Consider the following 12755-nt stretch of genomic DNA (forward strand, 5'->3'; position numbering starts at 1 on the left):
GACCTACAATAATGTACAGTATTTGAAAAATAATGTGTTTTTTGAACATTAAAGCATGTCAACATATTCTGTTACACAAAATACACAAAATAATGATCTTTAAAAAAGCATAACATGACCCCTTTAAAGACTTACTATGTGTGCTTAACATCACAATGCAAAATCTACTTAAAACTGGTCCCAGACAGGATTACCAGGATTTATATTAGGATTTACGTTTTATTATTATTATTCCCCCTCTCCTGTCGGCGCTCCACGCAGTATCCAGATGGTGGCGGAAATGCACCTAAGCTGGTTTGCAGACGCCATTTAAACCTTAGAAGAAGAATAACAACCGCATTAGTTGTTTAGAGTTGTGACGATTGCAAAAATGGCAAAGAGGTGTGTTTTCGGCTGTTTGTCGAACAAAACCCTTTTCGGTATCCCACGTCCACCTTGGCTACGGTCCCGCTGGCTTGAGTTTTTGCATTTTGAAGAGGAAGGGTTAACGGTAAACTCGCGGCTGTGCTCGAGGCATTTCACGCCCGAGTGTTTCCAGGATTTAACCCAGCACCAAATGGGGTTTGCCAGGGTCTTGTATCTGAAGAACACCGCTGTTCCGTCGGTGTAAACGGTTGGCGCATCACAAAGTATGAAGGTAAGTGTATCTAGATGGCGTGCTTATTTTAATAATGCATACCACACGCGTTTTAGCCTTTACTGATCGGGCATTTGTCGCGTCTGTCCGACAGCCTCTGACACGGGATGTGGGCTGCCAGTGTACCGCTCAAACCCCAAAAAAGAGCACCTCGGTTCAAGCCTCGTTCCCAACCCCTAAACCGAAACGACGTAGTAAAGGTGACATCTAGGTCGTTAATAGCTTAGGTTTAGCGCACATTAAGTACTTAAGTGACTTCTGTTTTCTTCCTTTGTTGGTGTGATGAAACAGCTGTTCAAGTGAAGTCTTCAGAGCATGCTGATAATGTTTGCGCCCATCTGGAAACACCGGAGCGCACATCAACGCCAATGAAACGGCCGCGAATGGAAGAAAGCATCGAGGATTTCAACGACAGATCCTCGATGACCCTGACAGACCCAAAGGATTTCACCTAAGTATGAACCTGAAATCACAGAAGACCATGAAAGGTGATTAATTCTCTGTAGTAGTCCGTAAGACCTGTTTTTTTGAAAAGCATATAGTCTTGGGGGTGATATAAGGGGTTTGGAGTATAGACTTTTTGTTGTTGTATTTGTGTGTGTGTGTGTGTGTATGTATGTATGTATGTATATGTATATATATATATAATTTTTTATTTTTTTTATTTATTTATTTATTTTTTTTGCATTAGACATTGTGCCAAACATGGAAGTCACACAGTGCTGAATATGAGTGACAGTGGGGGGGGGACATTAAATTAGAAAAATGATGCTCTTGGGAAAGCGCGGATGTGGAGAGATTCCATACTGGACAAAAAGCATCATAAACCTCCTCTTCTGGTGCACATCCTTCAAGATGAGAAGAAGCTGTTGCAAAGTCCATTGGATTGCCAGTTATGTGGAAGATGTTCACCATCACAACAGTGATATATTCCCTGACTGCATCCACACACCTCTAGAGGAGAAAATGTGGCCGAAACCAGGTATAAGGTCCTTTGGATTTTAAAAGTAAAATTATGTAAGCTTTTATATATATATATATATATAGAGAGAGAGAGATGAGCAGTAAGCAGTACATTAACCTTGCATTTTTTTTAACATTTACTACTGTGACTAATATGATTGCCTAATGATCAAATGATATATATAATTTTTGTAAGCAACTTCAGAATCAACAGCCTTTTTTTAGTAAATCATGGCGCACAATGCAGTAATCTAACTTTAGTAGATCATTAAAATACAAGAATACTAAACCAGGTAGTCCTTTATGATCATCAGGATGTAAAGGATATAAATCAAATGGCCTGATGGTCAATTTACTAAGTATTTATAACTTTCACAGCACAGCAGTTAATCTATATTCCTTTCCACATTGCAGACTGTTGAGACGCTGCTGAGGCTGCTTTCGCGGGAGGCCTTCTTCAAGCCTGGACCATTCAGGAACATCTAAACGAAGGTCCCTAGCCACCTGTGTGATGCTAATTAGTAGGGATGTGCAGCGGAGCCAGTATCTGTAACAATCACTAATTTATTTGTATCTGAATACGGATAAAACCGGAAGTATGCGGGCTTGAACTGGAAGTTATGTCTATGGTTTTACAGCCTTTTTCGTAGTTATCACTGAACAAATTTGCTGTGTTTAACTGTAATAATTATTTTTTATGATTAGAATATTTATTTAAATGTCTTCTAACAGTCGGAGCCATAGACACTAAAAAAATGGACGACGCACCTTCACTCTCTTCCACTGAAGAAAAGTGAAGCCGCCAGTGTCCCAATAGGGCGCGGATATATTGTGCTGATTTGGGACCCGAGTCTGCGCTAGTGAGCGAAGTGGAGCCGCGTCCTGCCCACACTATACTGCCCACCTGAGTCGATCCCAAGCACATGCACCTGAACCTTTTTTAATTAGCCTGACTGCTCTAATTTTTGTCTGCCGATTGCCGTACAAGAGGCTTGTGCTAAAATAAGGTAAATGCAACTCAAATCTCCTCCTGAACATCCCGAAAAAGTTTGTTGGAGTGAACTGAGGCACCAACGAACTTTTTCGGGATCTTCAGGAGGAGATTTGAGTTGACATTTAAATATACACAAATAGTAGAATGTGTATGATGTTGTATTTTAGTTGATATTCTTGCCAAGCTCTGATTTCTGAGAGATGCACGGAGAGGCAACAGCAATGATTGATTTGCGCTCATTTCATTCATAAAGTTTACATTCATTCACTTCACACTCATTATTGTGTAGTGACTTTAGAGTTTTATGTATAATATTGCGCTGATCCCCTGGCTCACCTGTTATCCAGCAAACACCAGGAGTGACCATGCCAGCCTCAGCCAAATATTATTCAGCAGAATTATCCGTTATATAGCCATTATCCATGCCTTTCTGAATAAGGTATTCGGCTTCGGGCACAGCCCTGCTAATTAGAGACCTGATGTGAAGGAATCTGTGACCAGACACTGCTTTTGTGTTTAAAAAAAAAAACACTGGTCTCTAAATTGTGTGTGTGTGTGTGTGTGTGTGTGTGTGTGTGTGTGTGTGTGCAGGTTTCAAGTCTCTACCTCTTCATTATGAGGACATGCAGCTGTGCCTGTAAGTGTGAGTTTGAGTGAGAGAATAAAAAAAGTTTAATGCATTTTTTTCTTCATAAAATGGGTAATGAAATCCCAATAGCACAATGCAGAATGTGTTGGTCTTTATTAAAACACTACCATCATGCACTTATAAACTCGTGAGCACAGTCCTCATCCTCGGTGTTCTTCTGAGAGGATTGCAGTTCTGATCTTCATCACTACACATGAAGGGATCTGCTTCTTGACCGGAGTCTCCACAGCTCTACTGGAGATGCAAATTCAAGTTGAAAGCGTGGATTGAGACGGACTACTTCATAACAGTCATGCATCCAATGTTGTATGTTTTTTTTGTGTCTTTTTTTAAACAGCAATTACATTATGGATATTGATAATAAAACATTTAAATGAGATGTTACCAGTGAGATACATCCATCAGCTCTCTGGTATGAACTTGAGCATCCACAACACTCAGTTCTCAGAAGAGACTCAATATATTATATAGCCGTATTACCGATGCATTTTCAAACTCTAGAAATTGACCTAAATTTTGACATAATTTTCTTGTAATTTCTACTTCATCTTATGAGTTAAAGATTCACAATTGTGACAACATTTCAACTTACTATGACTTGTATTTCTGGACATCCTTTCCTCGGCTGGAGATGCTGGGATGGGCTCCAGCATTGCCACGACCCAACAGAGGATTAGTCATAATTTTGACTTTTTGTCACACTATTTATTTGTTCTTTATTTGACCAGAAAGGTCCCATTGAGATAAAAAAAAAAAAATCTCCTCTTCCGGGGCGTCCTGGCCAAAATGACCGTACAAAGTTTCAGAAAAAGTTAGAAAAGTAAAACATACAACACACAAGACAAAATTATATATGACCAAGCAAAACAGTAATCATGAAACAACCAATTATTTAAAACAGCAACAAGGTTCACTCACTACTTATTTTTTTAAGTATTCGAAGAAGGAATGGGGGAAAACAGATCTGTCACTTTCTGTTTCATTGCAACTTTAACTGCTGGCCCAGTTTGACTGATTTAAGACAAATTATGATGAAATAAAAACGACTTACCTCAGCGGACTGATGCAGGAAAGCACTGGAGCACTTTGCTTTCTTTATGAGCTTGTCCCCTGGAAATGAATGAGGCATGGTGTCTAACATTCGACCTGGTCAGTAATGCACCCAAATCATCTGTAGGCTAACATTCGTGATTTAATTTGAGTTGTAACAGGAACCTTTTTAGCTGCTCAGTACATCGCTAGGACATGCGTACTGCTTTTTAGTTATTTCAGTTTTTGTCTTATAGGAAAGTAGAGGTGAGAGGAGGAACAGGATCAGTCGCTGTGAACAAAAGCACTTGCTCTGACGATGCCATGAACATTACAGTTCTGTCAACTACGAGATGGGAGTTTAGGGTTGACAGTGTTGAAGACGTGTCACCAAATGCTTTAATAACCTCCTTCAGGGCAGTCACAGTCACAACTTTGAAGAAGAAAATTTTGGATTCCCTCCTTGGGTCAGTATGGCGATTCCTCCACAGTGCACATCTACTGTATATGTGTGTGTGTGTGTGTGAGAGAGAGCTGTGCTTCCAGTGGCATCATGGGCTCCTGGACCCCTCTGGCATAATACTACCGGTGGCTCTTTCCTCACTAGGCTCTGTACTTCAGGCTTTACTCACAAAAGAGCTTTTCACACTGCACTGAGGCAACTTTTAAAGGGATACTTCACCAAAAATGAAAATTACCCCATGATTTACTCACCCTCAAGCCATCCTAGGTGTATATAACTTTCTTCTTGCAGACGAATCCAATCGGAGTTATATTAAAATAATGTCCTGGCTCTTCCAAGCTTTATAATGGCAGCAAATGGGTGTTTCTGTTCAACAGTCCAAAAAACGTCCAATAAAGTGCGTCCATCCATAATAAAGGTGCCTTACACGGCTCCGGGAGGTGAATAAAGGCCTCCTGTAGCGAAACGATGCACCGCACCGTGCACACACACACACTCAGTGAGAAGTGACGAATGTGGAAGCAGAGAGGACAGAACAAAACAAAACACTGGTTACGAATTAGTACAAAACGAGGATTTGTAAAGAAAAGTGTCGGAGGATTTCGATATAAGCCGAGAGGAGACTGGTTTTCCTTTGCTAAAGTAAGGAAACTTTGCTTCCTTTGCTCCTGTAAACAAACGTTGGTTTTCGCGAGACTAGCATATTCTCACTGGCGCATGCGCTATGCCTACATCCTACGTCATCCGCCCGAATGGCTTCCGCGTATGACAGTTAGCACAAGCTACAGAAAAGTGGTTATAACGTTTTAAATATGGATTTTTTTACAAAAAACGCATCGATTCGCTTCAGGAGGCATCCTATATGGATGGATGCACTTTATTGGACTTCTTTTGGACTATTGAAAAACAACACCCATTCACTCCCATTATAAAGCTTGGAAGAGCCACAATATTTTTTAATATAACTCTGATTGGATTCGTCTACAAGAAGAAAGCTATATACCCCTAGGATGCCTTGAGGATGAGTGAATCATGGGCTAATAACTATCCCTTTAACCCTTGTTATATCAATGTTTCACCTTGGTATTTTTGCAAGAGGGTTACCATCACTTTCAATCCTTTATTGAGAACCAGAGTTAGGATGGTGGTTTTCACAACCAGTGCTGGGTAGATTACTTACAAATTGTAGTCCATTACTGATTATCGATATCATGAAATGCATTAAATATTACATTACAGCAGGGTTTCCCAAACTGTAAATAAGGGGTAGGTTCAATTAGAAAGGAAAATGTAAAAGAAAAAAAAAAGAGAGAAAGAATGGGGGTGAATCAATAAATGATTAATTTTCTGCCATTGAATAATGTTATGTAATGTAATCTATAAAAACTAACTGTAATATGATCATGAACATTTTAAAACGTAATATAATCTAATCACAAGGGCTTCTTTTGGACTATTGAAAAATAACACACATTCAATGCCATTATAAACCTTGGAAGAGCCAGCACATTTTTTAATATAACTCCGACTGGATTTGTCTGAAAGAAGAAAGTCATACACACCTAGGATGCCTCGAGGGTGAGTGAATCATGGGGTCATTTTCATTTTTGGGTGAACTATCCCTTTAACTTTTGGAACTGATTATGTAATCCAGATTAATGTAATCAGTTACTACCAGTGCTGTGCCAACACGGATATTCAAGCATAAATGAAACTGTGCTTATACCTCCATTAAATCAATAAACCACTGAAATTTTCATGTACAGATAATGATAAAGGACTGGGAAACTGTCTCTTTTACACTGGAGAACAAACAGTCCTGAGACAAATGGACAACAAACAACAGAAGAACAGGACAAATTCACACACAGGACAAGCGCTGAGTGACTTTTTATTTGTATTTATTGACTTGAGCCAGCATGACTACTTCTACACAGACAAACCTCTAGAAAACAATACTTCAACTCAGTTAGTTCAAGAGTAAGGGACCAATTCAAAACCAAACATTACTCGCTCTTCTTCTTTTTGTCGTTTGTCTACTTTTGTTCTAAGTTTGTTTTCGGTTCCGTGTACAAGTCTCATAGCCGAAAGAAACATGCATATGACATAATAATGCACATTATAAAGTTCAGTACTGACAAATTAATACAAACAAACAAATGCTATTTTATATAAAGGTATCAAACTTATAGGTCCTTATAGATCAATACTGGAGCACAATAATAAGAGTTTCCAATAATAAGCTTCCACAGCTAGTTGAATATCACAATGCCATCACTTCCAGCAAACAGAAAACCTCAGTTACCACATAACTTCGTTTTGGTTTAATTGCACTTAATTTAGTTCCTCCTCACTTGCTGACTGTATTTATTACTTTTATGCCTCAACAAACAAAATGTGACTGTCGTGGCACCATTTGCTTGTTGATGCAACGTTTTCTGTTTCCTGAAATTGTAATGCTCATATAAAAATGTAAAAAAACAAAACAATTGGACAGAAAGAGGACACAAGCTTTCTCACAATTGTTAACAATACTATCGATATCACATGACCTCAGCTACCTCACCATACAAAGCTAGAATAACACCAGTCTCCGACAACAAAACACCACACAGGTTTCGTGTCTCAAAATGTTTGTTCATATCGAGGCAAATGATAATTCTGGCTTCAAACCATTTGACGAAACATAACGTTTTCTAAAACCCCTGAATTTGCTCTTAGGATCACTGACCTGACAAATTCAGTACAATCTGTTTTATTTCTCTAATCATTGATTTCTTCACACACTTGAAAACAGAATGAACGTCTTCTGTACTTATTGCTGCTGCTAAGTTTAGAACAAGTCATCTGCTGCTCTTCCTTAAGGAGTGAGAAAAATAAAATACAAAAACTAAACGCTAAGCTAGGATTCTCTCTTCAAAGAACAAAAAGGCACTAATGGTCAGAATGAAGATCATAAACGAAAAACGAACCAAACTGAGGGTAAGGTAAAGCAGGGCAGACCCTCGTCTCAGCGCTTCTGATCCTTTTAACACCAACCCAAACGATGTACCGACACTTGGCATGATAGACAGAGAGAATTACAGCATTCCAATTTGGAATTAATTCATTTCCTCTTGTACAGAATGCAGAAGGTCAGTGACCCACGAAGGTGCTTGAAACGAACGAAAGAAAAATTGCAAACACTTACGATAAGTGAACTGAACAATCTTAATTCATCCAGGTTAATGGTAATATATGAATATACTCTTGTTCATTGTTAATTCATAATACATTAACCTAATGTTAATTTATACAACGTTAAAAACATATTCCTATATAAAGAAATTATTCTAGATTAATAAATGGCTGCATTGTTTATTGTTATTTGAACCTTATTGTGAAGTGTTATGAAAAAATCAATTTTGTAGTGTTTTTATTGATTTGCTGGTTGTTTAACCAAAGCCTTGTGATTAGATTAAGCCACTTTTTTTTTTTATTTGTTCACTTTGAAATATTCCTATATAGACGAAAGCCCAGCATTAAAATGTGTGAATGTGAGAAACAACATTTCATTAAAACACATGAATAATCTTATGGATTCACTTCATAAAGATGTCAGAACTGGAGTAGATATGGATTATGTGACGTTGAGCTTTGCTTACAGAGGACGTACATAATGAAATCAAATACTATTAAAATAGTAGTGTAAAATACGTGAACAGACTCATAAACCAGAACGCCTCAAACTATAGACCGATATAATAAAAAGTGATATAACCCCACATTAAAAGAGAAAAGGTTACAGAATCTCAAAACACAGATGAATGTCTTGAGAAAAAGAACATTAGCCCATTTTCTTTTTTGTAGTTGATTTTTAAGAGTTAAAGTTTTCAGGACATTGTGACCTCTGGCTTCCCATGTGTGTCAAAAGAACCCCCAAATGTTCTTCTGTGAATGTAAATGTACTATATCCTGCTCATTCGCCGAGTGTATAATGCATAACAACGATAAAAGGTTTGAGTTTCCAATGGTTTCCAAAAATAAAGGCAGCCATCCAGTGTCTCTCATACATCCGAGACAGGTTACTGGTTTGGGAGCACTGGGTTTATGGGAAGTGGTGGAATGTCGAGTTCCAGCTCAGGCTGAACGTTACTGCAAATCAGGGCAAAGAAATAAAAGCCGTTAGCATTACGGTTAGCGTTACACAGTGGCTGCATCAGCTCAAGCGGCGGGTTAGTCAGCAGAAGCCAAACACAGCCCATGTTACAGGTTTTATTAGTTAGTGTGGAAGAGAAGTACAGGATGCAGGAAGCCAGAGGTTCTCACAAGAACTAAAAACCTCAACCTCAACAGGTGATCCCACAAAAAGTAGTGAATGTTAATGAGTTGTACAAAGTTTTTGAACGGTCAATGGCGAAACATTTCACTAACACACCTCTTGGCGAAACACAGACCAACTGTCCACCTGACAGCTCATTTCTTATTGGTAATAATTTCATTGCTGATCAAACTGATTTAATGACTTATGCATTAGGGGAAAAAATGGATTGAAGAGAGACATGTCAACCACATGAGACATTCCTCTTTTTTCTGTGAAAGGTCAATTCAATTAAAAAATGAAGGTCAATAATCTGATGAGTGGGCAGAGCCAGAGGCATCCCGTCCCATACCGGGAGCATGGGTAACAACCAGGAATCCAGACCACTAGATCATATGGGAGCAGTCCTTGCTAGAGCAACTGGACTAGAGAATGTACAAGTTACAGAATGTGAAAGATGCATGTAATCTTTATAATGTTTGTTTTATTTAACACTGCCACTGCCATTTGGAGTTCCTGAAATGTGAGTGGTGCTGCACTTTTCCTTTATAAATACAGTGATTCGAGAAGACATTCATTTAACCCATTTGCAGCAATTCATGTATTAATGCATGAATCGACATTAGCTTGCAAGTAGATTATGAACTTTTGTTTCAGTTTGTCTAAAAACCCTAGTTAGCATCCACTGCTTCAGTTGTGTCAATCTTTCACGTGATGCAAACACAAAAGAGTGAAAGGAATCTATATGGAGATGAGAGTTTCATATCATATACAGATTACTAATGCAAAGGTCGAGAGTAACTAGGAATTAGGCATTAACCCTATTTGTCTCTGATTCAGGATAAATGTTTTAAGCAAGCCAGAGAATGAAAGCATGAAACTTTGAATCGTTTGTTTGCCAAAAAGAGGCATTGGCTTGTCCTCTTGTGCTGAAATGAGACGGCCACGCTATTTAAGAGTACAGAAACGACAGATAAGGCCTCTCTAATGTTTCATCTGCAATGGAAATACACAAAGAAGCTTGTGAACGTTGACAGCACTGAGCATGTGGCAAGCCCTTCACCATGACTTCACCGTGTGAAGCCGTGTGTGCTCAAGTAAACGTAATCGAGTCTAAGACATATTAAAGCTCTCAGATCAGCAGCCAGACATCTAATGAAAAAGCAAGCCTTCGTGGCGCATACTGATTTATGAAGATGCGTCGTTCCCGCCTGCCTCACGAGTGACATCACTAAAACACACACACACTCTTCAACCCATCGATTTTCATTTTTGATGTTATTTTTGATTTCTCACAATAATGGCACAATCCGAAGGGTTTTCCTGCACGTCAACGAGGCAGGGAGGAGGTTTGCATATTTCGTTTGCTCGGGCATGTGAACACGAGTTCCCTGATTGGACGGGCTGCTGATTTCAGAGGCAGGAGAGAGATGGACAGAGGACAAGGGCGAATGGCTATCGACTTGTGACCACAATTCAACAATCCTATGGCTAGCTCTCTCTATCACGTCTAATCTAGAAGCGCGCACAGCCGCTGCCTTGAGCTGTAAGATTCAAGTGCAATTCGGTTTAATGCTGCTAGCAGAAACACACCTATAAGACTAAACGTTATATCAGTCTGCCCTTAGCTAGCACTACAACATGCACCTGGCTACGAGGACGCTAGCAGGCATGACCATATTTAGCGGACACATCATATAGGTTAGCACACAGCAAGCAAGAGAGCGCGCGAGTGGAACTTTGTACAACGGCTGACGAGGCTCGCGCCGCTTCAGTCGCAGTAGATCTTGTACTTCTCGCTGCAGAACACCACCGGCGTTCCCAGGAGGCCATTGGGCTCGCCTCGACCCCCACAGGTGGCAGCGGCGGCAGGGTGACTCACGTGGGACTGGGTGGGTTTCCCGCGCGAGGATCCGGCCGATGGCTTGGAGCGGCTGATGGCTCTGCCGCGGCGGGTCTGCTCGTGGTCGAACTCCAGGTCCTCCAGCCGCTGGGTGAGCGCCAGCTTCTGCTGGATGGCCATACGGAGAAGAGAGTTCAGCGTCTTCTTCTCATCCTCCGCAGCAGCCAGCTGCCTCTGCATCTCATCCAACTGAGTCACGTACTCATCACAGCTGAAAGACACAGAGGTGGTTGGGATTAGGCCTGTCAAAATGGCTGAAAAACTATATTCGAATTTAAAATGCATAATTTCAGTTAGGGTGAAGAATAGCTTTTGGCTTCTCTCCTGAGGCCACAACTATAAACAAAACAGCATCATTTATGTATTCATAGTTTAATACAAAGGGCCGAAAGCCAATCACAGAGTACATTTTTCATTTAAAAACACGAGTTGCAGTGAGATGGGGAAAAACCCGCCATAAAGTCTCGATATATGTTTTTTCAAAGTTGAACTTGCATTAATATTACATGGCTTTCTAAACATGCGGCTCTTCTGTGCTCTCGCGAGTGCAACGGTGATAGATGTCCCTCTAGAAAATGCGCAAAATATGCGTTCTGTGTGAACGGCTTGGTTTCAGTTTTGATGTAAACAAGATCTTCTCTGCATTGATGTTCTCTTTTCCCGCAATATTTGTAATTAACAACATAGCAGCGCCGCATCTAGTGGCTTCAACTGGATAATCTAACAAAAACATTATAATGCAGCGACACTTACATCGTCATCGCATCTCGTGCGCCGCTGATAAGGCTGCCTGACGCACACCTAAAATTCGAATGCAACGTTTTTGCATTCGAATGTGGATTTTTATTTTAAATTCAACGAATATTCGAAATTCGCATTTTTTTTTGACAGCCCTAGTTGGGCTATATTAGTACTACAAAAAACATACTCCATAAGGCCCTGGTATTAAGATGTGCTTTTGTCGATCAGATCATGTGGACAACACTAAACACAGGTGTGAACGGGGTCTGAAAAGTTATGAACACATTTGAACGGACTGCTTTCATAATATAAATGTCGAATGCATTCGATCAGCCACTGACGACGCCTCCTCTGTGCCTACTGACCTAACTGACACTAGCAAGACAGGATTTAAACTTTGCCAGCTGAAATTGTATGTCTGGTTTGAAACTAAAAAAAACAAAAAATAAACAATGTTCTTGTTCCATTCCTGATTCTAACTCAAGCCCTCAGCATTTGGTGGATTTTTGCAGAAACTAATCAGAGCAGAAACTAACGCTGCTGCTCTCCTTTTTGCTGCTCTGCGTCTTCTTTCGTGTTCATTCTCTTCATTAACCATGGTTTTATTATAGTAAAAGTGTACTAACCATGGTTTATGGCATATTGATTACAATTTCGTCCCCTTGGAGTTATAAGTATCTATCTGCATTCCGAGTAGTTTTGAGATATTGAGCTTCAAAGTTTTTGCATTCCATTCGACTGTGTAGATAGAACCTTTTTGTTTTGTTTTTTTTTAAATAAAAAGTCCCAAAATGTACACAACATTAAAAAATCTATCACATAATGTAAATAAGTCGTCACAGAATAAGAATATATGTATTAGGGCTGTCAAAAAAAAAAGTGAATATTCGGCGAATTTAAAATAAAAATCCACATTCGAATGCAAAAACGTTGCATTCGAATTTGAGGTGTGCATCAGGCAGCTTTATCAGTGATGCACAAGATGCGATGACGATGTAAGTGTCGCTGCATTATAATGTTTTTGTTAGCCTATCCAGTTGAAGCCACTAGATGTGGCGCTGCTGCGTTGTTCATTA

At 39.7% G+C, this 12755-nt stretch overlaps 1 protein-coding gene and 1 long non-coding RNA gene across 6 annotated transcripts in view; one reads left to right on the forward strand and one right to left on the reverse strand.

The window, feature by feature from the left end:
• The first annotated feature begins 146 nt into the window (after positions 1-146).
• Positions 147-3572, forward strand: LOC107684474 (uncharacterized). 3 transcript variants are annotated; one of them, XR_001633858.1, is made up of 5 exons: positions 147-837; positions 929-1125; positions 1329-1619; positions 2015-2092; positions 3186-3572. It is a non-coding gene; the product is annotated as an uncharacterized LOC107684474 (long non-coding RNA). The 3 variants fall into 3 exon arrangements; XR_001633857.1 differs by lacking the exon at positions 3186-3572 and having other exon boundaries at positions 147-637; positions 732-837; positions 2015-3165; XR_001633856.1 differs by lacking the exon at positions 3186-3572 and having other exon boundaries at positions 2015-3165.
• Positions 3573-6613: 3041 nt separating this feature from the next.
• Positions 6614-12755, reverse strand: part of bicd2 (BICD cargo adaptor 2) — a 34608-nt gene continuing 28466 nt past the window's right edge. For all 3 annotated transcript variants that reach the window (XM_016480714.1, XM_016480713.1, XM_016480715.1), the window contains 2 exons: positions 10918-11149; positions 6614-8869 (listed from right to left, as the gene is read on the reverse strand). In XM_016480714.1, coding sequence (XP_016336200.1) covers positions 8867-8869; positions 10918-11149 — 235 coding nt within the window. In that variant the 3' untranslated portion in view covers positions 6614-8866. The remainder of the gene's footprint in view (positions 8870-10917; positions 11150-12755) is intronic.

This window comes from Sinocyclocheilus anshuiensis, unplaced genomic scaffold (genome assembly GCF_001515605.1).
Source record: "Sinocyclocheilus anshuiensis isolate Anshui unplaced genomic scaffold, SAMN03320099.WGS_v1.1 scaffold397, whole genome shotgun sequence".
Classification (NCBI taxonomy): Eukaryota; Metazoa; Chordata; class Actinopteri; order Cypriniformes; family Cyprinidae; genus Sinocyclocheilus; species Sinocyclocheilus anshuiensis.